At 39.4% G+C, this 25,676-nt stretch overlaps 1 protein-coding gene across 2 annotated transcripts in view; it reads left to right on the top strand.

Annotated features, from left to right (window-relative positions):
* Positions 1-1,186: 1,186 nt before the first annotated feature.
* LOC102313411 (disks large homolog 5) overlaps positions 1,187-25,676 on the top strand; it is a 30,777-nt gene continuing 6,287 nt past the window's right edge. The window contains exons 1-26 of one of the 2 annotated variants that reach the window (XM_042219729.1): positions 1,187-1,919; positions 7,538-7,606; positions 8,193-8,346; positions 8,695-8,838; positions 11,081-11,264; positions 12,617-12,873; positions 13,244-13,556; positions 14,251-14,481; positions 15,589-15,773; positions 15,893-16,018; positions 16,241-16,373; positions 16,504-16,628; positions 16,873-17,048; positions 17,214-17,317; positions 18,651-18,743; positions 19,068-20,024; positions 20,161-20,284; positions 20,496-20,640; positions 21,662-21,783; positions 22,298-22,378; positions 22,455-22,614; positions 23,931-24,093; positions 24,184-24,317; positions 24,607-24,771; positions 24,889-25,072; positions 25,320-25,468. In XM_042219729.1, coding sequence (XP_042075663.1) covers positions 1,622-1,919; positions 7,538-7,606; positions 8,193-8,346; positions 8,695-8,838; positions 11,081-11,264; positions 12,617-12,873; positions 13,244-13,556; positions 14,251-14,481; positions 15,589-15,773; positions 15,893-16,018; positions 16,241-16,373; positions 16,504-16,628; positions 16,873-17,048; positions 17,214-17,317; positions 18,651-18,743; positions 19,068-20,024; positions 20,161-20,284; positions 20,496-20,640; positions 21,662-21,783; positions 22,298-22,378; positions 22,455-22,614; positions 23,931-24,093; positions 24,184-24,317; positions 24,607-24,771; positions 24,889-25,072; positions 25,320-25,468 — 4,976 coding nt within the window. In that variant the 5' untranslated portion in view covers positions 1,187-1,621. Of the gene's footprint in view, positions 1,920-7,537; positions 7,607-8,177; positions 8,347-8,694; positions 8,839-11,080; positions 11,265-12,616; positions 12,874-13,243; positions 13,557-14,250; positions 14,482-15,588; positions 15,774-15,892; positions 16,019-16,240; positions 16,374-16,503; positions 16,629-16,872; positions 17,049-17,213; positions 17,318-18,650; positions 18,744-19,067; positions 20,025-20,160; positions 20,285-20,495; positions 20,641-21,661; positions 21,784-22,297; positions 22,379-22,454; positions 22,615-23,930; positions 24,094-24,183; positions 24,318-24,606; positions 24,772-24,888; positions 25,073-25,319; positions 25,469-25,676 lie in introns of both variants that reach the window. The other variant, XM_042219728.1, reaches the window with a different exon arrangement.

The raw sequence follows: 25,676 nt of genomic DNA, 5'->3' as shown, positions 1-25,676 counted from the left end.
AGTTAATAATTTAATAGTAACACTTTGTCATATAATCACTGCTATATAGATCTCTATATAGCAAAAAAGTAAGCTAAATGCCTGATATTGCAACTGTGTAGACTATAAAGGTGACTTCTTAATTTAACTATGAGGTCTCCAATATCATCAATCACATCCGAAAACACTAGGGGAAGTAATTCAGGAAGTCTCTGGTACATAATGAGCTACATAAAAGGTCAAAAACCAACAATGAATGACCCTTGAACAGCGCTGTATTCAAAACAGACCGAAAGCACGTCACTGGTTCAGAAATACTTCTCATTCTTAGCAAACGTAGTTCTTCAGTACGTTCACCAAGAAAAAATGTCTAAACTAGATTTTTAATTCTTTACATTTTTAAATATTATGGATAAGATGTAAAAGAGTGACCAATACAAAGGTTTGTAGCAATACAAAAGCCAACATCTTCCATGGGTGTGCATTAGTGCACATGATATGAGTTACCTGCAAATCTGTGCAGGTTTTGCTGCCCTACTGGCACTGTGGTCTTTTTCAGGGAAGACCTTGGTTATTCCACTACACTGTGCATGTACTACAGAAGCATGATCAGCAGTTAAAGTCTACACCAGTCTGCTAGTATTCCAACAAACACTGAACATATTTGGCACACTGGGAAACTAGTTATACAACAAGGGAAGTACAACGCATTTTTTTCTTTAAAATAAAGCAAGAGTTTTCAAACATTTTCTTTCTTAACAAGAAATGATGCAACACAGGAGTAAAAGTCCAACACTCTCGAAAGATTTTGGCCCCAAAAAAGTAAAAGCTTAAACCTAATACGTTATATTATTACACTTATTTTGCAATTAAATGTGGGGTTTATATAATTTGCATCATTTTAGCTTTTTGGGAAGGGTGTGTAAACTTTCAAAAACTGGGCATAATAATGAAAATTAAATGGTCCTCAGCTAAAAAAAAAAAAAAAAAAAAATACTTGTGAGTGAAAACAAGCCCGTCAGTATTGTTTTAGTGTGTTTTTATTGGCATTCTTGAATGCCTTCCACATAACTAACTCACACAGAAAGCGCAGAACCAGTATTACATAAGTTGTGGTAATAATTACAGCGGTAATTATAGCGGCGGGAAGCCAGGTGCGTCTAAAAAAAAAGCCCCGCCCACGTTTACCTTAAATGTCCATTGCACGGAAATATGATTGGCACAGGGTTACAGCTGCTCGAACGGTGAGACATGGCGGAGTTTGTAGTCTGACTGAGAGCGCTCCTGGAGAGTTTCCACACTTTTCAACATGACTAAAGAACTTGATTTGACGCCGAGGTTGTTTCCGTAGCGCAGGCAAAGCGGGGCTTAAAGAGGCAGAGGCGTCATTTTTCCGAAAAGGATAGAGAGCGGCGGTTGGGAAAATGTGTTGTCATCTTCATGCAGTCAACAGCCTTGGGCAACAAATATGGCTACTTCTTGTGTATCCGTCAATTCGGGTTGAAAACCGTCCTGACTGGGTCGAACGGGGTAGTTTCGCAGAGTCACGGCAGTAGCCCGAAGTTAAGTTGACTACCAGAAAGATTAAAAGGCTGGGTTTGTCCCGAGCTGGTAAACAGCGGACGAGCGAAGCGGAGAGGAGATGGAGCCCAAGCACAAAGAGTTGTTGGAGAAATGTTACCAGAACTTGGTGGAGTCAATAACAGATGTGGACAGAGTTGTGGACGCGTTGGCTCACTGCGGGACCCTTAGCCAGCCAGAGCGCTACGAGCTGGAGCACAACTGCACCTCCAACTCCGAAAAAGTGGACCTTCTGCTGAAGCTACTAATGAGTAAAGACGGGGACCATTTCGCAGAGTTTTGCACTGCTCTGGAGACAACACACCCTCACCTGCAATCTTTATTGCTGGATGGCATTGGACCAGTGGATCATACGAGTGGTGAGAAACAATTAAAGTGTTAACGACCTCCTAATTAAATTGTTATAAGAGTATAGTGTTTATGAAGAAGGGGCGACGTGTCAGAAGTTAGGGATTTATCTAAAATACAGTGAAACGGTGTGTTTGGGCCCCTTGCTTTTGATATTGCTTATGATCCAACCTGTTTTCGATCCTCTCCTGAGCATGATCTAACAAACATTAGTGCTATTGACCTTATGACAATTTGATGAAGGGCATGACTTTTCAGGGCACAATCATGTGACCTGATGCCTATTTACACTCTCACTACTGTGCTTGTTTCATTTAGCATGTCACCAAAAGTACAGCCTGCTAGCTTTTTTTGTGAAAGCATTTAATGGACCTAAAAAGACTCAATCAATGTAGGGAGGGACTGACTGTGTGTGGGAATCAATAACCCACTGTCATAGTCAAACGAATGAGAGATGAATCAAATGCGTTTTAGTGCGCACTGTGCAATGAATTACTCGAGGGGGATATAAACTGGAGAATAAAGGGCATCAGTTTGATTTGTTTTTGGTGTGAAACTACAGTTAAGATTATGTCAGCACCGGTAAGTAAATTACCTTTTAAATAACTAATTCTACTGTCTTTACAATGTTGCAACTTAAAGGGATTCAGCAAACTATTGTTTTATTATAAACTTGTGAATGGATTCAAAATTGCCTTTGTCCACCTACTGTAATACTCCACAGCAGATGTACAGAAAATTAGTTTCTCTGTGGATTTGTCAGTATAGTATAGGTTTACTACTAACACGATACTGTATAGTGTAATGGTATAGTGCTTGTGGAACTGAAATTATTTCAGAAGTATGACCCCTGGCAAGGAGTTTCTGATTGATTCAGTTCGTCTGGTTTAGTGGCAGTTTTATTTAAACATTATGGATGGATTGGGACTTTTAAGTGATAAATCTTTGGATTTGATACACGTATGAAACCAGATGTTGCAAGATACTGCAACATTGGATTTGGGATGCACTGTCTTGATATTCTTAAATATCTCAACCTAATTCAGATGCAGTTGTCCTTCCGAATCTGAATTAGCTGGATGATAGAGTAACTTTTAAGCATTACCAGAAACACAGGATCTCAAAACTCTTTTATTTATCAGTGATCAGATACACTTTTTAGAGAATATTCATCCTGCCTGCTCGGGATACATTAATATATGGACTGTTGGCTTGTCTTAAGAGGTGAACTAAAACTGCATCTTACACAACATTTAATGTTCCAAGGTATCGGGGGTTCCACCTTCGACCCTTATTATTTAACCCTTAAGTTTATCTGATGGTTACTAAATATATCTTGAAGTAAGGATAAGCCTCTGAGATAATATGGTCTCATAATGGCACAAATTGCAGATTAGTTTATAATAACTTTGTAATAGTTCTGTTTTCTATGTGGATAATCACCCTTTTTCTAACTAAGTGATAAATGCATGCATGTGATTTTATTCACAGATAAATCCACAAACTATAGATATACTCTCTATTTTTTGTGTTCATCATAAATCTCTTATTGCATTCTTTGTATGCTGAAACAGTAATGATGTATTCTCTGGACTTTACCTGACATCTTATGCAATAGCATAATGCATGCACTCTGACATATGACCCTTACTCAGCACTTCTGTTGCACTTTGACATTTGAAAAACAAACAAACAAAAAAAGGAACATCCATCCAGTTGCTTTCTTGTTTGCTATCGCGTCATACTCAGTTAGCTACCAGGTGTTAATTATGCATTATTTTGGCATAATTCATAAGAGAACGCAAGCTGGACACTTCTGTTAGTTTTTCTGAGCCTTCTCATTTTTGCGCTGCATTTCACAATTGTGCAGTGGATCTAGAACTGAGTACTGATAGGCTCTCTAGTTCCAAAGAGCTTTGTACATGAGCATGTTCTGGGCTAGTCATAGTAGTGTGCAAATCCCCGTTGGTAGTCACACAGGACACACATGGGCTGAGCTGTCTTCTGCTACTGGGCAGACAGGTTCCTCCACTGTGTGGCCAAAAGACGGGCCTTTCCAGAGAAAAGCAACCTATGTTTTTACATAATATGCACCATCAGGAGCCAGTTGCAGTAATTGACAAGTCACCCCAAAAAAATATGAGAGCCACATGTTGGTAAACCCTGCCTGTTCAAATGCTTATAACATGAATGCTAAATATATCCTTTAATCACTGACCTACAAAAAGTTCCACATGATGTAAATATGATGCCTATAGTACCGAACAGGGTGTGTATTGCCGAGGGCTTGGTTGTTTGTTTGTTTTTATTTGTTTGTGTGTTTTTTTTGTTTTTGTTTTTGTTTTTTAAATAAAGATACTTTGTAGTTTCACATAACTATAGCTCTAAGGCTTGTCAGCGGAGACCTTTCTGTTTAGATTGTTCTCATCGTTTCTTAAGGAAGAATAACACAATGGCTGCACATTATAAGGGTGTGTATCATGGGAAGTTTTGCTTTGTCACTGCAAAACAAGAGCAGGTGTTTTGCAGTTAGCGATTAACGAGTGTTATGTAGCTCGATTTCTTGGTTTCGTTCTAGATTTTATTAGGCGGAAAGAAGAGAATCTAGTTGTCTCCAGTGGTTTTGAACTGTTGACACAGAGGGTAGTTATTGCAGAATCGGTGACTCATTAACTTTATACCACAGTACATATCAGAGTGTACTTATTTATAGAAGTAGACTGTAGAAGAAAACTGATGTCTGTGTTCGGCATGCTTTTCAGTCTTCTAACATCTATCTCGCGTAGCAGACTTCTACTTTAATTAGAATAGCTTCTCCGCAGGGACATATGTCATTGTTGCAGTACCATCATAAATGCATATTGTGGTATTTCAAATAATTTCTTTCCAAGTCTTTCACATGTATCTCCAGAGATGAAGTTAAGTGGGATCAAGTAAAATTTCATCTGTTGCTTTGCTACTGACAGAAATTTCTTTTTTTTTTTTTTTTTTTTTTTTTAAGTTGAATGCTAATTGGTTTATTTGTCCAGTTAAAAGTTTGTTTACAAATTATTAAATCAACTGAAAGGTTGTTTGGACAGAGTGATAATAATCTGTGTTCATGTATGCAGAGGAGTGCTGAGTTTTCATGGTGAAAGTTTAATGTCTGAGTTTATTTTAGAATAGAGTGTGAACAATTTAGTTATGAGAAACTCCACTGATATGAAAGGAATTTAGATAAAGTCCAATTTTTACTTAATATATTTTGTATTGTTTAAGGATGTGTTGTTGGCTCATTTGTTTACTGGTAACATTTTAAAATCAGGTCAAAGACTTGGTGGGCATACTGGGATATTGAACAAAGCAGAGTGACTACAACATTAAAACCTGTGCTTTTAGTGCTATATAACTGTACCATGACTGTGCTATGATACTGGAGTAAATAAGTAAGCCCAACTTAACCCTTCTGTTGACAAAAAAAGGGCCTGAATTATATACCTCATTAAAAGCTGTATTTTATGGTTTTCTGAAATTCATTGTTGATGGACAACACTCTGATCTATTGCTTAGAAAGTAATCTTCCCCCTTTTGTCAATTAATTACTCATTATATACAATATTTAAGTTGGAGCTTTAAGATGCAAGTAGAAAAATGCATAATTCTTTTAATGGAAAGGGGTAGCATTCAGAATATCTTTCATTTATTGTTAGTGGCACATAGTACCAGATGTGATTTAAGATCAGCACTTTACGTTTGAGCGACTGTTCTCACGTTTAAAAGAAATGTTCAAGTTGAGAGTAAACTCCTACTAAAGACAGTCTTCCCACTTTCCATTTGTTCTTGAGAAGTGGTCTTCTTATACCATAAAATTGTGTATAGATGATCAAGTGGCTGTGACCGTAACTACGAGATCAACCTAAATGAAATGCTTAAGTGGTCAGGGTCAGACCTCAGGTCACATGACTTCCACGGAGCAGAAAAGTAAGTGAGTTATGACATTGTGCACCTTGCCTATTGAGGCACTCTCTGCTCAGAGTCATGGGAAACTTAAGCTAGAGTGAGAACAAAGAGAGCTCAAAGAGAGATCGGTCTCTCCTTTTTCTTTCTTTCTTTTTTTTGTCCTTCAGTGGGAAATAGAGGGTTGAGCCATGTTAGCTGGGCTCCTCATAGTCTCAACTCATTTAGTTAGTGGGAACATGGCCAGTCAGGGGTTGATTTAGAGTAATGGGACGTGGGTAAATAGAATCGTTTGTCATGCTCTAAGTCTACACTAGACTTTACATCAGGAGTGGAAGCTGCTGATGTAACTGAACTATAAGCTGGTCACTCCACAGCAGCGCAGTAAGATCTCAGGAAAGGTGCACTGCTGGCTGTTTGATCAAGCAGTGTGCAGTCAGGCATCAATAAAATTCTAATCCTTCTTGTAGAGGATAAATAACCACGTTTGAAACAACTTGATTAACAAAATATAGTCAATGAAAAAACCTATTGCTAAACAATTCCTTGCTCTACTTTTACTGTAATTTATGCAGTCAATGCCCTCTGATATTTTATCAATGTGTGCTTTGTGAGGGATATGACAATTTCTAGCTAAAGATTAATATTTATTGGCTGATTTTCATATGTTTGCATTTTAATACAGATCCCTATTACCATAGTTTTTCCATCTTTATCCAAATATACTGTCATAAACTTGAGCATTTAACATGCTAACTGAGGCCTGTTGAGTCGGAGATGTAGCTCAGCATTGCACGCTCTGACCTTGGGCTGAATTTGCTGAGAAGTCCACTTCTGGGAAGAATTAAAATGTTTTCATTTTTAAAAGTGTACCAGTTCTTCATCTCACTGCTTTAGAACTGTTGGTAGTGAAAACATGATGTACTGTAGCAGATAAATATTGGCCACTCCCACTGATAAATGGCATCTTATTTGGCAAAATACTGAAGGCAGTCAACACATCTTTTGTTTTTGCTTGTTTTCTTAGAAAAGGTGACAGACCAGATAGTAACTTAATGACAACATTTCTAATTGACTTGACCATTTGTGTAACCATTTGTTCCTCTGTTGTTGTAAAAAGCTAATTGTTTCTTCTGAATCTGTTGTGAAAATTGCACACTCTGGTAGATCGTGACACACACAGATTGCATCAGTTATTTCCCTTTTAAATACTTTTCTCTTTTAAAATCTACTGAAGAATTACTTTTACATTGGTGTGTGAAATAACATCATCTTCTTCATATTGTTCAGTGGTGTACATAAAGCTTCCTTTCTGTAACGTTAATTATGAATCACTGTAAGCTATAAAAGAGGGCCTTTCACAAGGGGGGGACTGTGTGATGTTGTCAGAGGAGATAAAAGGAGAAGCTCTAAGGCTGCAGCCTCTTTGGGGCCCTGGCTAGTATGTATTCAAGCTCCCTGCCCAACTGGTAATTAGCTACACTCTGTCAGCCCACAGGCCCGTCATCCCAAGTTGGGGAAAGTCCCACCTTATTATTCCTCCAGCTGGCTTTTTTCAGTAAAGGCTCCCGAATGTAACCCAAGCTGCACTGCCTTGATGTACCATACAATGCTGGAGATGATCATCTGACCATAAAGCAGACACGGTCGAGTACGCTTAGACCTGACTTTAATGTTTCTGTTCATGCTGCAGGGTCCACTTACAGCGTCTTGTCCACCATGCCATCGGACTCAGAAAGCAGCAGCTCTCTCAGCAGCTTAGGTGAGTGTGGTACTCATGATGACTAACGATTTAAGGTAAAGATGGGTCCAAAAAATCTTCTTTGGAAAAGGGGTGGGAGAAAAAAACTGTTGTTCTGAGGAACCAGCCGGCTTCTAATTGTTTAGACTCTAAGCACATGCAAGTGATTACACAGATGTGACAAGGATTTAAAAATACACACACGAGATCTGTTTCTACTCTAGAAGAGAGGATTGGTCTGTGCTGTTGAAGCTGAACCAGTGTTTATCACTGTTTATTTCTGTGGTATATTCAAAACTGAATGAGTAGATCAGTGATGACAGACAATATTTAAGTGACTTTGGCTAAGCGATTATATAGATTAAATAAAATAATGGTCAAGCTCTTTACCCGTAACATAATCATGAACTTGTATGTTTGTATTTTATTTCTTTAGCCAAGTTTGAAGCTCAGATGAACATAGACTACATTTTTACTGAAATATAGCTATACACTCTAGCTGACATAAATAAAACTGCACTGAACCCCGTCACTCGCATCATTTGAACTTTGCGATCGGCACAAGCCACCAGTGACATGCTGACTCACACAGGTACTCCTGCTCAAGCGTCCTCCCCTCCACCTGCCCACATGGACAGCCACCAAGTGAATGAGAAAATGGAGACCATTCTGTTAGAGTTGAGACAGGTGACGCGTGAAAGGGATGAGCTACGCAAACGTCTCGCCCTCTCTTCACCTGGAACCACCTTTGATGACTGCAGGTAGTGTTTTAGTCTCATTCTACAGCCTGTTTTCCAACACATTTGCAGAAAAGCAGAGCAATCTTGTTTCTACCTGCACTCTTTAGATAGAGGTATTTTGCATTCTTGAGCATTTAAAAGCCCTGCCAAAAAAAAGCAAGAGCTATTTGACGTAAACTTGTGCTCGTTTTGTTTTAGAGTTGAGCATAAGATGTGAGGATACAGTTGAACTTTCTCTTTCCTTACGCTCCCAAAAGTACAAAGTTTGCATGTTTATCTCACTTATGGCTCTCACATTGTCCCATGTGGCATCTCAGAACTTGGTTTTTGATGCAAGTGTGTTTCCCTGTTTCCTGCTCTGTGAAATAGACCGAATGCAAAAGCAGGTCATGACTATGAGCGTCTGAAGCTGCAGTGTATGAAGGCAATGGCAGACCTGCAATCCCTGCAGAACCAGCATAGCACCACCCTGAAGAGGTGCGAGGAGGCTGTGAAGAAAGCAGACTTCTACCAGTAAGTGGAAAGCCTACTAGGGGACTTTGTAAATTTTTTAACAGCCGGTGCATTTGTGCTGTATGCATTCAAGCTCAGCCTGCAGCATTTTTAGCCAGTATTCTGTTCTTCCTCACATATTCACAGCAGATTGCGTAGAACAGATTTTATTTTTGCAAGAGTGATAGGGATGAAGCCTTTATATCAGTTCAAAATCTCAGTTAAGCTATAAAAATCCCAACAGGTCTTCTTCAATTTGATTTAATCTTTGGGATTGTTTGAGGGGGGGGGGGGACTATTTGTATTATTTAGTAGCAGGGCAAATCATACATTTCTGGCTAAAGGTTGAGGGAAGAGACTAAAATATGCTCTATAAGTATTACCCTTTTGTAAAGAGTTCACCATAAGCATGCTCTGTAATCAGTATGTGAATCCTGTGTATGCGGCAGAGCATCTTTGCCGTGAGGATAATGCTGCGAACGGAGCATTTGGTGTCTAGTGAAATAAGCTGTACTGAGTTGACATGAAGGGAAGGCTAGTCCATTTGTATGATTTTTAATGATGCCATACAGCCTCTGAAGTGTAGGGAACCAACATCTGGCCCCCAATGCAAACAGACAGATGAAGGATTATGTCCGTGTTTAAGCCTGTACTTTTGCGTCCTGTTTGCACATCAGAGAGAGTCTTTATTTATCAATGTCCTCTCTGCCTCTGTACTCAAACATTCACTCTAAGCAGCATGTTTTTGTCAATGGAAAATCACATTCATGTCTAGCAGTTATATATTGTACTTAAATTACTAAGTCGCTAAACACTTAACCATTAACCCTTAGTAATTCTGAAGAATTTCAATTAGTCCTATTAGTGATTCATGTTTTAGAAAATTTCAAGTTAAAGCTTTATTACATAAGAGGTGCGGTGTTTTTTTTTTTTTGTTTTGTTTTTTCCTATTAATGTTAATATAGTGACAGGAAGACCACAACAGCCCTGTGGCTTTAAATGAATTAATTAATTGTTTTTAGTGACAGCACGGTGGTGTGATGGTTAGCACTGTTGGCTCTCAGCAAGGTCTTGAGTTTGACTCCACCTCCTGTCTGAAGGGCATGTTCTCCCATGTTTGCATGGGTTCTCTCCGGGTACTCCGGCTTCCTCCCACAGTACAAGAACAGGATTAGGTTAATTAGTGATTCTTAATTGCCTGTAGGTAGAACACAGTAAAACCATCTGTGAAAGTTAACACACAAAAAACAGTTTGTGAATGTGAAATTATGTCAACACGGGGTACTTTGTGTAATTTAATATTTAGGTAGTTCTGAAATGATTAGTTTGACCACAAACTGCAGCGGTTAGTCATTTCCAGTTGCAACAAAAGATTTGTATGCAAACTGTTGTGCTGGCTACTTCAAAACCTGCTTCGAGTTGGGTGTTCCAGTTAAGGAGATAAGACTGACGTGATTGTGCTGGAAAGATGACACCAGAAGAACAATATGTAATGAAATCCTGAAAGAAGAGGGCAAACAACACAAGAGGAAGTGGAAAGCACCCACAGAAATCTCATCAACATGATGTATCAATGGAAGAAGGCCAAAAAGGAGACGAAATTGCTCTTGACTAATAAAATATTTTTTTTAAAAAGAATCATAAAAAACAAAAAGATGGTGCTTACGTCTGTCAGAATAATCTGTAGACCAGCAGTAAGGCATGGCAGAAGAAGCGTCATAGTTTGGGACTGATGTTCTGCTTCAGGGCTAATATACCTTGCAATCATTAATTTATGCAGTTTACTTTGAAACTGCACCGAGAAATTGTTCCAGGAGAATGTCAAGGCAGCAGTTTATGACCTGAAGTTTGTAAGAGTTTCGGTGATTCAGCAAAACAATGGCCTAAAGCAAATCAACAACAACAGTAAATCATGTCCCAGTGGCCAAGTTAGAGTCCTGACCACAAATCAGCAGAGCTGCAGTGACATAACTGGCTACAGCAAACATTTCAGATGTTTTTAAGAAGCTGCTTTTAGCTACTAAATTCAAGTATTAACTTACTTTCTTCATCCTACACTGTGGCTAACTGGTGCGATCCAAATTGTGTGTGTGTGTGTGTGTGTGTGTGTGTGTGTGTGTGTATTTTTTTGATTTACTAGCTGAATATATGTTGCCAGAGACACAGTAGATGGAGATGTATATATTCAGTGCTGTAAATGCTGATTTTAAAAATCGCTGGCAGCACCCATGGTTTGATTGTACCCATTCTGCTATCTCCACAGTACACTGCACAGCCGTCTGGTGAGCGAGCACACCCAGCTGAAAGAGGAGCTCGAGGTGCTGAGACAGGACAACATCCAGCTGGTCAGGGAGCACAACCATGTGAAACAGGCCTGCGAGGAGCTCAGGAGGCTGCATGATGATGATCAGAGGGAAGTAGCTGATATGAAGATGCTACACCAGCAGGTGCCTGTGTAATTTTTCAGTTCTGTCACCATTCATGCTTAAAAATGGGACACAAACAACATACAGACACAAAAACATAAATGGGTATATACTATCTAGACACTTGCAGACACCCCTTTCCATCTCTAGTTGGCCGCTGACATAAAATCAGTTGGATCTTGACATTTGAGATGGACATTAATTTGCTCTTGTCTCGGTGACCATTATGTCCAAAAGGACAATGTTGTTCAGACAAATGGGGTCAGACAAGCTCTGTCCTCTCCATGTCTCCATCCATCAAAACATTCTTTCAGATTACAAAAATGACTTGACCTGAGTCTCTCACCATTACTCAGTCTGACATTCACCGTGACTGCAGTCACAAGACCATATCATTAAATGTTAGCAATGCCTTATATAACCATGGAGAATGTGTATAACAGGGCTAGTTGATAGCAAGGATACGTTCCCCATTGTCTCTAGAAGTCATGTCATCATTGCATAAACTACTGTTCAGCCTCAGTCAAATTAGGAGTCAAATTAGTTTTAAGTGATGCCAGCCCAGAGAAGACATTTATTGTACAGTTGTTAGATTCCAGTTACATACTATAATTTTTCATGTCTAAATGTGTCCTGGTTTGTCCGTTTTTGGCACTCTGTTCATGATTTGGATTAGATTCAATAGTAATTTAAACGTTACAAACAAAATATTTGTAAACATGAAGCCAGACTGAGTCCATTGGATCTCATCAGTGCTTAATTAACTAAATTAACTTAATTAACTTACTGGTAGCAAGTCAAAAAGTTTATTCAGCTGATTTGACAGCAATTCTGTCTGTCAGGTCGACTGTACTTATTGTACATTTGAGCGTCTTCATCTTTTAGCTGTGGTTGCTAATTGGTGAAACTGGTAACATTAATCACTGTTTCGACCACAGTCTCCTGCGATTGCTTCCTGTACAGTTCCCACAGAACTAGTAAAATTGAATGGCAATACATTTTTAATGGTAGTTAAGCTTATCCATTCATGCTAAAAGCATGTAGTATACCCCAGTTGCTGCTTGCATCAGAAGCAGACTGCCCTATAGTATGTTAAGAAGCTAGATACAAGTTATCATCTGGTTCACTACAGTTCAAGTGATATTTCAACAGTTTAAAGTAACATTTTGTTTAATCTCCACTGAAACGGGTAATTAAATGATTTAGGCACTTCACTTTAGATTTATATCAAACAGCACAACATTTCAGCATCTAACAGAGTTGAAAAGTATTCCGGATAACTTTTTCCAAGTGACTGCATCAGCTCTTATCTTGATATAGTCCCATTATTGCCCTCTAATTCGTTAAATAACCCGACTTAATGCTATTTGCAGGTAATGAGAGAGGGCTCCTCTGATGTCCTTAACAAGCTCTACGACACAGCTGTGGACAAGTTGGAGGCCGTGAAGAGTGACTATGAGACTCTGAGGAAGCACTACAATGACAAGTTGGCCAGTCACAATGCCGATTTGAGTCGTTTGGACCAGGCTGAGGAAGAGAACCACCGGCTGCAGAAGCAACTCGACATGCTGCTGAAACAAAGAGATGCTGCCATCCACTATCAGCAGCAATACTCTTCTTCAATAAGAAGGTAAAGCTGGAATTATTAGGTCTACAAAGCCAGCAGGGCTACAAACTTCACACAAAAACTGAGCAACTGTTAAAAAAACTAAAAAGCAGTTGCAGCAAATTATACTACAAACTGAATACTTGAGTACAGAGCCAAAGTCAGATCTGCACAGTGCTTAAAATGTGCTTAATCCAAGGCAGATGAAGCTTTGCGGATGTCCTCCCAGTTATAGTTTTCTTTTTAGATGCTTAAATTCCACATTTGATCAGTCTATGATCTTATTGTTCATGATTTTAATGTTTTAAGCACAAGACGGAGTAGAAATGTTTACCCTTTGGAGTTTAATAGAGGCATTGAATCCACTGCATTCCTTAATCCCTGCCTGATGCAGGTTTGACAACACCCACCAAGAACTATCCAAGGCCACAGCCCACAATAAGGAGCTACAGCGAGAGATGGAACGGCTGCAGTCTGAGGTGACGCGGCTCAAGACCCAGCAGCTCAAGGCGGCAAAGGACAGCGAGAAGTACAAGGAGGAGCGGGACTCTGTAATCAGTGAATATCGCTTGATCATGAGTGAGCGGGATCAGGTGATCAAAGAGGTGGACAGGCTCCAGACGGGTCTGGAGATGGCAGAGGCGAAGCTAAAGAGCACTTCGTCAGAGAGACGGGTGGCCAGTGAGGAGCTGGAGGCTCTCCGACAGGTAAAAGCTAAAATGAGGGATCATCAGTGAGAACTGAAAACGGTTAACCATTTCACAGACGGGATCAGAAAGCACTGGAGGAATAACTATTGTGATAAGAGACATTTGGAAATATACATGCACTATAAAGAAATTAATTTCTTCAGATTTACAGGGCTCCTTTTAATTTAAGTGAAACTGTTAATGAAGAATGACCATTTGCGTAACATCTGTGTCTTAAATATCTCTTGTCGTTAAACTGCTGAAGTCATTCTTTTTGGCAACAGTCAAAGGTTTAGGGTGGCTAAAAAGTAACCACGTCATGATCACTGCTATTAAAACCCACAGTTCAGGAAGAGAAATTTGGTTATGCTTTTTAACTCTTCTGTGTAAAATGAACTTGAGAAGCTCTCCAAAATAAATACATAAAAAATCCTTTTAAGAGGAGCAAAATTCTTTAGTTCTTCATCTAATAGGAAGTTTGTCTGGCAGCATATCTTTGTGCTGAGATAAGAATGTATTCCTCCCCAAGGAGGGAATTCCAGAATCACAGCGATGTAAGAAACACGTTGGCATAAAAGGAAATGTACAACAATATGCAAATCATATTAAAATATTCCAAAATTCTCAAGGTAAAAATTTAAAAAGATATAGAAATTTACTTTTTTTTTCTTTATTTTCTTTATTATTATTATTATTATTTTTTTTGATGAAGGAGCTGGCCTCAGCGCTGGTGGACAGGGACCGAGCAATCTGTGAAAAGAATGAGCTGCTGGAGAAATTCTGTCACGAGGTCAAGGACAAAGCTGAGGCCCAAAAGGAGCTGAACCAGGCCTGCAAAGACATCGAAACAGTGCGTGAGGAAAGAGATGTGGCCCGGAAGGAGAGGACAGAGGCCATCATCCAGAGGGACCAGCTGTTGCAAGAGTATTACCAGGCCAGACAGGTAGCCAGACGGACAGATGATTTATCATCACAAATGGAGGGATTGGTTTATTTCTCTGACAGTAATCCCTTCATCCCATCTCACATAGTAGTAGTTTTTTATTTTATTTTATTTTTTCTTCAATCGGCTGGCTGGTTTCTACATATTGATTTCTGTTGAGAAATGTGTACTCACCCATCATTCTGTTTACAGTGATTGTCAGATTAATTATAAAAGTCAGGGATGCCTACATTAGGAAATTACCAATAATTGTAGTGACAGGCCTCACCCTCACTTCCAAGTACACCAGAAATCTGCACTGCGTCAGAAATGGATTGTTAAGCAAAACTGTAGACTGAAATGGAATTAATGCAACAGTGTATCTAGTGCAAGCGCTCTAGATACACCATCAGACTGAGTTTTACATTTGTTTTATTATATCTGGTTTATATACCTAATCCAGTCTATGGCTGTTTTATACATCATAGATGGAAACTACATCTTAGTTTACAGAAATTTGTTTTTGGATGGATGGAGTCAGCTAAGTTGAAAGTTTTGTTTCTTAAAAAAAGCAACAAAATGTCTTCATAGCTTGTAATTAATACCTTGTATTTAAAAAAAAAAAAACCCCAAAAAAACCCAAAAAACCAAAACAAAGCACTTTATTTAGTCTATTGATTAGTGTACAAGCAGAAAAAATAAATGATCTATTATTCAAACAAACCTTTCTCACAGCAGCCATTCTGGCTGCTGCTAGAGGTAAACACAGGTGATACTAATCACATTAAAGCTTCACCTCAATAGAGGACAAGATTCATTATTCTAATTTGTAACATCTGTGTTTGTGCCATGTCAAGTCAAGATGACTGCTGTCAAACGGGTATTTACATCAATGAGCTTTCAAGGCTTAACTCGCACCAAAATGATGTAAAGCTGATAATTAAAAACATGTGTTGAGTATAATATTACTGCAAAGTTAGTGTACAGAGTGGGTGAAAGATGAAAATACTTTCTTATGACACAAATTTAGAAGAATTTGCCACATGTTATCAAATACCATATTGGACTAAAAGCACCTTCACTTCTCCGGTGACATTTATCACCCATCAATTTGATCTACTCCTGCAGGAACAGGACTCTGCCACCATGAACATGGAACGAGCCACCAAGGAGATCGAGATTCTGAGGAAGCAGTATGAGGCCATCTCGCAGGAGCTGAAGGAGGCCTTGCAGGAGGCTGAGGTCGCCAAGTGTCGGCGGGACTGGGCCTTCCAGGAGAGGGACAAGATTGTAGCAGAAAGAGAGAGCATTCGGTAAGAATTTGTTTTTTAAAAATATAGATGTAGATGCATGTCATTGCGAGGAGACTTGGGCAAAAATAGCTTGTGTGTTTTTTATTGTGACACCTGATGACAATATGTGCATCACTCAGTACACTGTGTGACAACCTGAGACGAGAAAGGGATAGAGCTGTGAGTGATCTGGCAGACGCTCTGAGGAATCTGGATGACATGAGAAAGCAGAAGAACGATGCGACGCGGGAACTCAAAGAACTAAAGTGCGTTATTTCTCCCAAAAGTTGTTTTTGAGACAGATAAATGTCTTGTGTTCTATTTTAGGTAAACTTGAATATTATTCATTGATTTATATTTGTGTTAAAAGTGCTTCTCTTCCTTAATGATCTTTTGTGCCACCCAGTGGATGAATTTTATTTACACAGGACAGTTCAAATTACTTTGAAATACTTACTGAAGAGCTACATATTTCATGTTTCCTGCAGAGAAAAGTTGGAAGATGAGCTGGAAAAGGAAGCAAGATATCGTCAGCTGATGGCCCACAGTTCACATGATTCAGCCATAGACACTGACTCAATGGAGTGGGAGACAGAAGTTGTAGAATTTGAGAAGCACAGAGTAAGGATCATTTAGTTTTCTTTTTTGTTTTTTAAGAAATGTGATTTGCCTTTAGAGAATTGCACTTAATGAATGAACTAATTCAGAATCAAAAAGTCATAATATTCCTCGTGATTTTTCATTTTTGCAGGACATGGATTTGAAAGCACTTGGATTTGATATTGCTGAAGGGGTAAATGATCCCTATTTACCAGGGGACTGTGGTGTATTTGTAACTAAGGTGGATAAAGGAAGTATTGCTGAGGGAAGATTAAGGTAACTGTCACTTTCCTCCTCAGTGTATATAAATGTTTTGATTTCCCTTTGTCATTTGACACCTGAGTTTTGGTTCTAATAATAAGCTTTATTTGGAGAATAGAAACACATTTTCATATTTTCACTTGTAAAATTTAGTATGCAGCACTCAGAAAATCAGATTTTTGATACATGTCAATTTACACAACACATCATAGTTGGCTTCTTTTTCATTATTATTATATTCTCTCTTATTTCTGTTCAGGGTAAATGACTGGTTGCTTAAAATAAATGACGTGGACCTGACCAATAAAGACAGGAAGCAGGTGATCAAAGCTGTGTTGAGTGGTGAGGGCATGATTAATATGGTGGTTCGTAGAAGAAAGTCACTAGGAGGACGGATCATCACTCCAATCCAGATAAACTTAGCTGGACACAAAGGTCAGCTTCAATTTCCAAATAAGTAATAAACTTCACCGTTATAATGTCTGCCTTGACAAGCTAGTAATGACATTAAAGTGCAAAGTATTTGCGTTTAATTATCTGTATATGTGATGGTAATTGGGGTGTGTTTTTTTTTTTTTTTCTAATTGTTTTTCCTCATAGACAGTGGACTAGGTTTGGAAAGTGGAGTGTTTGTTGCCACTTTGGCTGCTGGCAGCCCAGCTGCTAAAGACTGCAATCTCACTATTGGTGACAGACTGTTAGCTGTAAGTATGATCACTGAAAAGTTTATCATTTGTTTGATAAAAGCCTGTTTGTTATCAAGAGATGGCTGTGGTCTCTAGTGCCCTCTACTGACCACATTCAAGTTGTTTTAAGACAAGCACAACTGCAGCATGTTCCAACTACTTGCCTTCAAAGTACAGTGTTGAAACAGAGGAAATTTGTTGTGTATATGTATACATTTCATAACTTCAATGAACATGAGGTAATGCAGCCAGTTTCACTGTTACATAGAGAGGATATAATGGAGACTGTGGGCTTCCAGTGAGGCTGACCTCTGAGATGAAGTAAAATCTGACATTACTAAAAATTCACTGGAGGTACCAAAATATCAGCTACAATACAAAGATGCTCACAGTACACTGCTGCACACTATTAACATAGTTTTGTAATTTTCATATGTCAGATAATATAAAATCTGTCAGTTAAACTAGGATTAAAGGTTAGTGAAAGTAAGCTAGCACATTCCCAAACTTGGCCTTGTCACACAAACCATACATACAGGCCATAACACAATTATGTAGTCTACTTATCTTTTGATTTCAGCACTTTTATGTTGGATTAAAAAAAAAAAAAAAGTCATGACTGGGAATCATTTTTTGGCTTGACTATATTTAAGTTTTAGACCACCATATATGTTACACTTTATTGGTCTGGAATATGCCGGTTATTCCAAACGGCTTCCATTATGATCTGAATCTGTCTTTTATATTGTAATTTGTCCTTATGCTATAATTTTATCCCTGGCAGCTTTAACACTGCCCAGGACCCAAAATTCATTAATAGACCATCATTTGCTTATAGTCTTACATCATGCACTCTATCATAGCTGGCTGCTTTGATATCAGTATCAGTAACTGTACTGAATATGTGTCTAAGCTTCGTTTTTGGGAGGTCTCACAATCCTACTTAAGTCCTGAATTGTCTTGATGTCATACCTACATGTTTGAGACAGGGAATTCAGTATGATGATCTCACTTTATTATTAAAAAAGGCTTGCATTATTTACAGGAATCTGATATTTTAAAAAAATAAAGTACCTCCATAATCCTAATCGAGGAATTTTTTGGGACTTAATTTCTTTTAAGGGCAGGTGGCCACTATTTTTGTACCCAAGTACACATCAGCCATCATTTTAATGGTTAATGTTGTGTAATGAGGATGTGCGCACCTCAGATACTGGTAATCTAAATTCTAACCATAACTAGCACATTTGCAGACGCCATTTCAAGATGGAGTACGATGATGATGATGATGTCTAGGTAAGTAGGCTCTTATTTATGGGACTTTTTTTTTTTTTTTTCTCTTTTTTCTCAGATCAATGGAATTGCGCTCGATAACAAGTCGCTCTCTGAATGTGAGTCTCTGCTGAGAAACTGCCGAAATTCTCTCAGCCTCTCCCTCATGAAGGTAAAAACTCCGTAGCCCAAACACATACAGATTCCTCTGTTTTACTTCTCACAACTGTAACATCACATACTGCTGTTTCTTCTAATAGACTCCCAATAGTCAGGCTTTGTGCTAGTTGTACAATGCTTACTTCGTGCAAATGCTCATTGGGTTAATAGACAATGCAAAGTCTTCTTAAACCTTAATTGCTACCAGTATCTTTAATTTTTAAATGCTATCTCAAGTTCTTGGTTAAAAATGTCAGCGATCGTCCATTTCATCGGAAGCTATTTATTGCATTTAAACTATTTTAATGTATATTTATCAACATTTCTTCCTGCACAGTTCTTTCCCCAAAGCTGTTCTGGCCAGAGTTTATATGAAACTTTGAGAGACTCTGAAAAGAACCCGCGACTCCAGTCCTGTGAGGGCCACACGAGAAACTGCAGAAACTCTAAGCACAATTGTTCCACACAAACTGACATTTGTAGCTGTGACTTTGGCAGCAGAGGGGAGGAAGCCTGCAAGGATACCGGTGACTCCCTGAATAGCAGCAGTGGCAGCACTCACTCCCACCACAAACCCTTTTCCAATGGTTCCCCGCATTCCCGTTCCTTTTCTGCCTCACATAGTCCTTCGGAACCCCACCCAGAGTTCTGCTACCGGAGGCAGGACCTCCAGCATCGGCCTTTTACCTTCACCCCTCTTCTGTCCGACTGCAGCTCACCACAGGCTGCTGTGGACCGAGTGCAGAGCTCGCCAGTCAAGCCCAGTGGAGGCACATGGCCTAAAGTCATAGTGGGAACTGTTTCAGAGTACACCCAACTGTCCATCTATAAGAAGCCCAAACAGAGGAAGTCTATTTTTGACATGAATGCTTTCAGGAGACCTGATGCAGCCCAAAAACTGGACTACATGTCCCTGTCTCACTCACCGCAGAGCTCAGTGTCTGAATCTGCTCAGACACCCCCCACCCCACCAGCAAGGAGCGACTCGTTTAGGTTCAAGCATCGGCAGCAGAACAGCTCCGCGTCGGACTCCACCATTACCACCGGCACACCACCGGCATCCCCTGCCCAAGCTACGAATCCTAAGGACAAGGGAGAGGTGGGAAACCAATGCTATTTCAATGATGGCCCTCCAGGAGAGGCCAAGGGCAGCTCCAAGAAACCTGCTGAGGAGGAAGAAGAGGAGGAGAACCGGTACAGGACAGAAGTGCAAGGAAAAAAGAGATACCGGCCAAAATCAGCACCAGCACTACGTCGAAATGTGACTCCATTGCACATTCCTGTTCCCATTCAGGTAACTGAGTATTTAAAGAACATGTTGAGGAATTTACTATTTGACATTTTTATAGATGCTATGGTTTGTATTATTTTGTGTCCCTTATTTCCTCAAAAATTAAAAGGCTTACAAGCTGTACGTTTGCTCCTTGCAGGTACAGAGTTTCTCTAACGATGAACACTCCCCAGAGCCAGTGGACTTGTTACGTTTCTCTCCTATACGAACCAATCGGTACAGCGTACAATATGCACCCAAAAGCTACAGTAGCATTGCATCACGTAAGTTATGGGAACAGCTTAATGTGTTCACTTTTTTCCATTTTTTTTCACATTTCCAAACACTGCATGGATCACTAATAATAAAAATAGAAAGTTGATTTCGATTTGTTGGGGTTTTTTCTATTGAACTAATAAAGGCTTGATATTTATAGGATGGAAGTGTCACATAACTACTACTTGTTGATGTCTAATCCCACTATTTGTCCTCCAGACCCTGCACAACGAAGTTTTGCCCCTTGCCCTGCTGTGACGGCTGTCATGAGGAACCCTGTCTACACAGCCTGGAGCCATGAGGTCCAGGCCAACAACCCTCCTCCAGCTCCCAGCTCGAGCAGTCATCCTCATACACACACAAGGTGTTCTGTCAGTCTTTTCAACATGCACGAGTCCAACTCTTCTTCACGAGCCTTTTTACTGTTGTGAATCCTAAAAATAAATCTTGTCATTTTGCCATGTGAATATATGAATTAATGAGTATACTTATTTTGCATATAGTGTCAAGTAAAATTTTCTGTTTCAATCACACCTCATTCACTGCAGACATTTAATAGGAAGAAGGTAGCTGAGTCGACTAAACCACTACAATTTGTCGGTGAAACAGAACTCTCAATTCCAGGTCTTTGAATTGACTTAATAGAGTTCACCCATGATTAATTGAATTATTCGACAGGTAGAGTATCTTCAGTGCTGTTTTTGTCTGTTAGACAGATAATGCAGCAGCTAGTCAAATACAACTTGGTGGAAATGTGGAGCAGGGACAAAGAAAGCCACCAGATTTTGGGACAGAACCAGGTCACGTCGTTAAGAAATTCTGAGCTAGGTCATCGGCCTCGTTGGAGAAATGTGTTCTCCAAATGCTTTTTAAGTTTACTTTTTTCCTTGTTACGACATCTTGAAATATCTATATCTGTTAGAAAACTGATATTTTATCTCGACTATTAGACTGTTGTCTCTTTTGAAGCAGAGAGAGAGATTAATAAATAATTATTCTGTATTCTTTTTTTTTTTTTTTTTTTTTGCTGTGATTGTATTCTGCATACTTCTGGTTTTTGGTGCATTAGTTAGAAATAAAAGACCATTTCAGATGGGTTTTTTCTTTATTTTTATTTTTTTATTATATATATATAGATTTAACAGTTTATTTTGATGCTTACTGCAAAGTAGACATTAGTTCTAGTAGTACCGTTTTTCATTTTAACCACAGATTTGCTAAATCCTGAATGGTGTATTTATAGCAGCGAAACAACTGTGTATCCTGCCCCAGATCTCATGGACAGATGGCATGTAGCAAATTATATCTTGCCCTGGGTTGAATAATTGACTGCCGGGGGACTTACGCAGGCCTTTTCTTTTTCCTCCCCCCCTCCTCTACTCTAGCCCCCAGCATCAAGGTCGCCTCAGTCTGGACCTCAGCCACAAGCGCACTGGAAACCCGACTGAGCGGAGCTGCAGCCAACCACCACACAGTACTAACTCCTTGCCCTGCAGCAACAGAATGAGTATGTATGGTGCCCTAGTTTTATGGTAATCACTACATGTTTAAAATGTGAATAATGTTGTTTAAAATTTTTTAATTCAGTCCGCACTTATTTAGCCCACTATTTATCACTGCTAGCAAAACACCTAACTGGCGTCGTTGCATTGTTAGCAAACACGGACTTCTGTGACACAAAATTATTTAACTTTAATTTTACTCTTAAACTCATTATATTTATGAAATGTCAGTTTTAAATGCAACTCTCCTGTAATGAGTTAGGAAGTCTTGTAGCAGTTTAATTGGCTCAGGAGACGATGGTGATTAACTGGCTACATCAAACATTCGCTCTGTGGTAAATATTTAGATTAGCAGTGTCGGGGAAAGGGGCTTATCACAGTTGTTCATATATTTCCTGGGGAATTCCCATATCAACATGGTTGGATACCCTCAGTTGTGTGAGGAAAATGTTTCTTTTCTTTTTTTTTTTCCATTATGGGTCAACTGACCCTTTTAATAAATTTCCTGTTTTTTCTTAGGCACCTCTGGTACTCAATTTAGAGCAGAACGGATTAAGATCCCTCCAATTCGTTATCCTCGCGCCACTGGATCTGACAAAGGTACTGTTCAGTCTGGGAGCAACATCTACTGGTACCAAATGTTACTTCAATTTTTTTATATCCTCTGTCACTCCAGGCTCACTTACACATTCGGAGGGTAGCAGCCCAACACCTCCAATGTCCCCTGTCAACCTGGACACGTCGTCTTTCACTAGCAGCCAATCGCAGAGCTCCATTTCCACCCAACCTAGGATATCAGTCAGCCCTGCTTCAATTGGTGACAGGCGAAAGGATGGGTAGGCCAACCGAATCCTCGTCATTGTCCGAATCTTTATCCCACCATGATTCAGCACCACAAGACATGTTTTCCACCATTTGTCTGTACTTTTTGTCTGGTTCATTGTGATTAAATGCTTGCAAAGCAGTAAACAAAGCCTCAAGCCTCCATCCAACACTGTCACCACAATCTATCATTTGATTATCTTCACTTTCTTCTCTGCTGCTGAGCCTTGTAACTTGAAATCTTTCTGTCTTTGTCTGTTTTTATTTTTTCCCTGTCATTCTGCTTCTCAGATTTGTCTCTTACTGCACTTCCTCTGTTAGACCTCCACTTGGAATTAAGCCCAAGTTCTTCTCTTTAAGAAGCTTGAGGTTTGTCTTGTGCTGGTAGCACATACAGTATAAGCACTGTCTGCAGGACTGTTGGAGCACAGATCTTATCATTCTGCCTACACTCTGCATATATAAATGTTACAGTCTAGACTCACTTTGCAGCAGCGGTGCTAGATTCTTTTGAATGTTTAATAATGGCAGTAATGAAATGGATGTGTATCCTTAGGTCGTCATCTTCTCTGCTCATTATTTATTCAGAATGCTGTTAAATGTTGTATGATTGCATGACATGAAGTGGGATTTGAAAATGCACGCTTGGCACATCAGCCACAACATTAAAACCTTGTTCTTGGTACAGTGTGCTACAAAAACAGCTTTGACCTTTGAGCGTGTCTGGTATTGTCAGACATGAGGCTACAGGCTCAAGCATCAGATGCTTGATCAGATTGGGATTTTGAGAGGTTGGAGGCCCTGACATTGTCCAGTTGGGGACTGTCGTTGCCTTCATATGGTGCTGCTGTTTTTGTGGGTGGTATCAGCCACATACCAGGATCGTGATTACTGTTATTTACTTTACCTGCAAGGGGTTTTTAATGTTGTGGCTGGTACGTGCATATTATTGTTTGAACAATACACATTTGTGTGAAAAATGTCACATGATTCTGTGATTATTTGCATACATGACATGCATGGTAGCATGCAGACTCATATTGTGTAGGAAAACATTAGATTGAAGGGAAGAGCTTATTCAAATTTTTTTTTTTTTTTTTTTTTTTTTTCATTGTTGAATTCATGTTATTTAACACTGGAATTAGGGAGCCGTTACCTCAGCAGCCGGCACAGATGTATTATCCTCAGCTTGTTCATTTGTCTCCAACTCCAGGAGTTTGGTTGTCTTATTCTAATTTTTTTTTTTTTTTTTTTTCTTCCCCAAAGTTGCATGCTTGCAACTTTTCTATAAGATGTCAAAACACATAAATGTTCTTTTTTCCCCCTGAAGGCCATACCTGGGGGAGCCACGAAATGTGACGGTACAGAAGGGAGCAGAACCGCTTGGTATCTCCATTGTGAGTGGAGAGAATGGCGGAGTGTTTGTGTCCAAAGTGACAGCAGGTAGCATTGCTCATCAAGCTCGATTAGAGTACGGAGATCAACTTCTTGAGGTACATTAGCTACTTTACTGCATATCCATGATTTATTATTTTTTTTATTTTATTTTTTTTCTGCCTCTAATGAATCCCTTCTGTTTCCAGTTTAATGGAATCAACCTTCGCAATGCCAATGAGCAGCAGGCACGGCTGGTGATCGGGCAGCAATGTGACACGGTCACCATTTTGGCTCAGTATAATCCACACATGTTTCAGCTGGGGAATCACTCTCGTTCAGGGTAAGAGGGAGACGAGAGCTTAGCAGTGCCCTTTTCTGTATAAAGCACAGTATGTGCAAAGCAAACGCATGAGTACACAATCGTAAAGACTTCATACTGTAGCACAGGAATAAGAAATGGGTTATGTAATTATGATTAACAAATATTAACACTAAAAAGGAGATGGCACGAATGTGCTATAACAGTAAACAAACCCTAAAGTGTATTCTCTAAAAAACAGTTATTTGGACTTTAGGGTAAAATATTAAATGATTAGAAAAGATTCTGACTTTGTTTCTCATCTTTTTAGTTCTCGGATGGAATCCATCAGCAACCAGCCGTCACCCCATGACAGTGGAGCCACCACACCGGACAATCACTCCACTGTAGATTTACTGAGTGAGCAGGATGAAGGCACGATTACTCCTGCATCCAAACAAACGACTCCTGCCACTAGTCCACACATCTCCTCCAGGTAGTAGCTTTATATCTGCTTTTATGTTCGCTGGGTTGATATGGTGTTTTAATACAGCCCTTTAAAATAGACTTTGAATCTACTGGTCGAACTTCTTAAAATGTATTTTTCTTTCAGGCTTCCTGGTTCAAATCCACGCAGGGTTCCAGAGTATCGGTTGGTGAGGCTGAAGAGGATCCACATGGAGCTGGGAGTTCAGATCTGTGGAGGGAACCTTTATGGCATCTTTGTGGAGAGTTTAGATGATGACAGCCCTGCTAGGGGTCCTGATGGTTTACTGCCTGGAGATTTGATGCTGGAGGTATCTCTCATATTTGTCAATAACTGTGATGCACCAAAGTTGTCATGTGTTCAATAAAAAGTAAGTTGCAGTAGCTGTAGTGAAAACAATACTGGACATAATTGTGTGATTTGTGTACCTGTATTATAATGCTCTGAGGCTAGAAGAAAAGCACATTAAAGCAGGTTTAGACATAGAATCTGACTGCTTTCTGTCTTATAGATGATTGTCTTTATAGTTTTAATTTATTTATTTATTTTTTAAACAGTACAATGGTGTCAGCATGAAGAACAAAACTAAAGAAGATGCTTACCTGGAATTGTTGAAACCAGCTGAAACGATCACCTTCAAGGTCCAGAACTATGCAGACAACCTTGATGCAGTAAGAGAGAGTCCCGGAGATGGATTTTTCATAAGGTACCCTGAATATTTATCAGGCCACTGAAATTAAACTGCTGAGATGACATGAATATTGTGCCTTTTAATTTTATGTTAAACAAAATCCAAAATGGAACCTAACCACCGGGAAATGGGCAGTAAAGTTTGGGAACATTGAGCTAACAGAACAGACATGTTTTGGTGATTTGTGTGTCAGGTCAATAACTCGTTGAAGCTTGTAGAGTAT

Source organism: Haplochromis burtoni, unplaced genomic scaffold (assembly GCF_018398535.1).
Source record: "Haplochromis burtoni strain Fernald_Lab_line unplaced genomic scaffold, NCSU_Asbu1 Contig_37, whole genome shotgun sequence".
Lineage (NCBI taxonomy): Eukaryota > Metazoa > Chordata > Actinopteri > Cichliformes > Cichlidae > Haplochromis > Haplochromis burtoni.
This window is presented reverse-complemented; position numbering and strand designations above follow the sequence as displayed.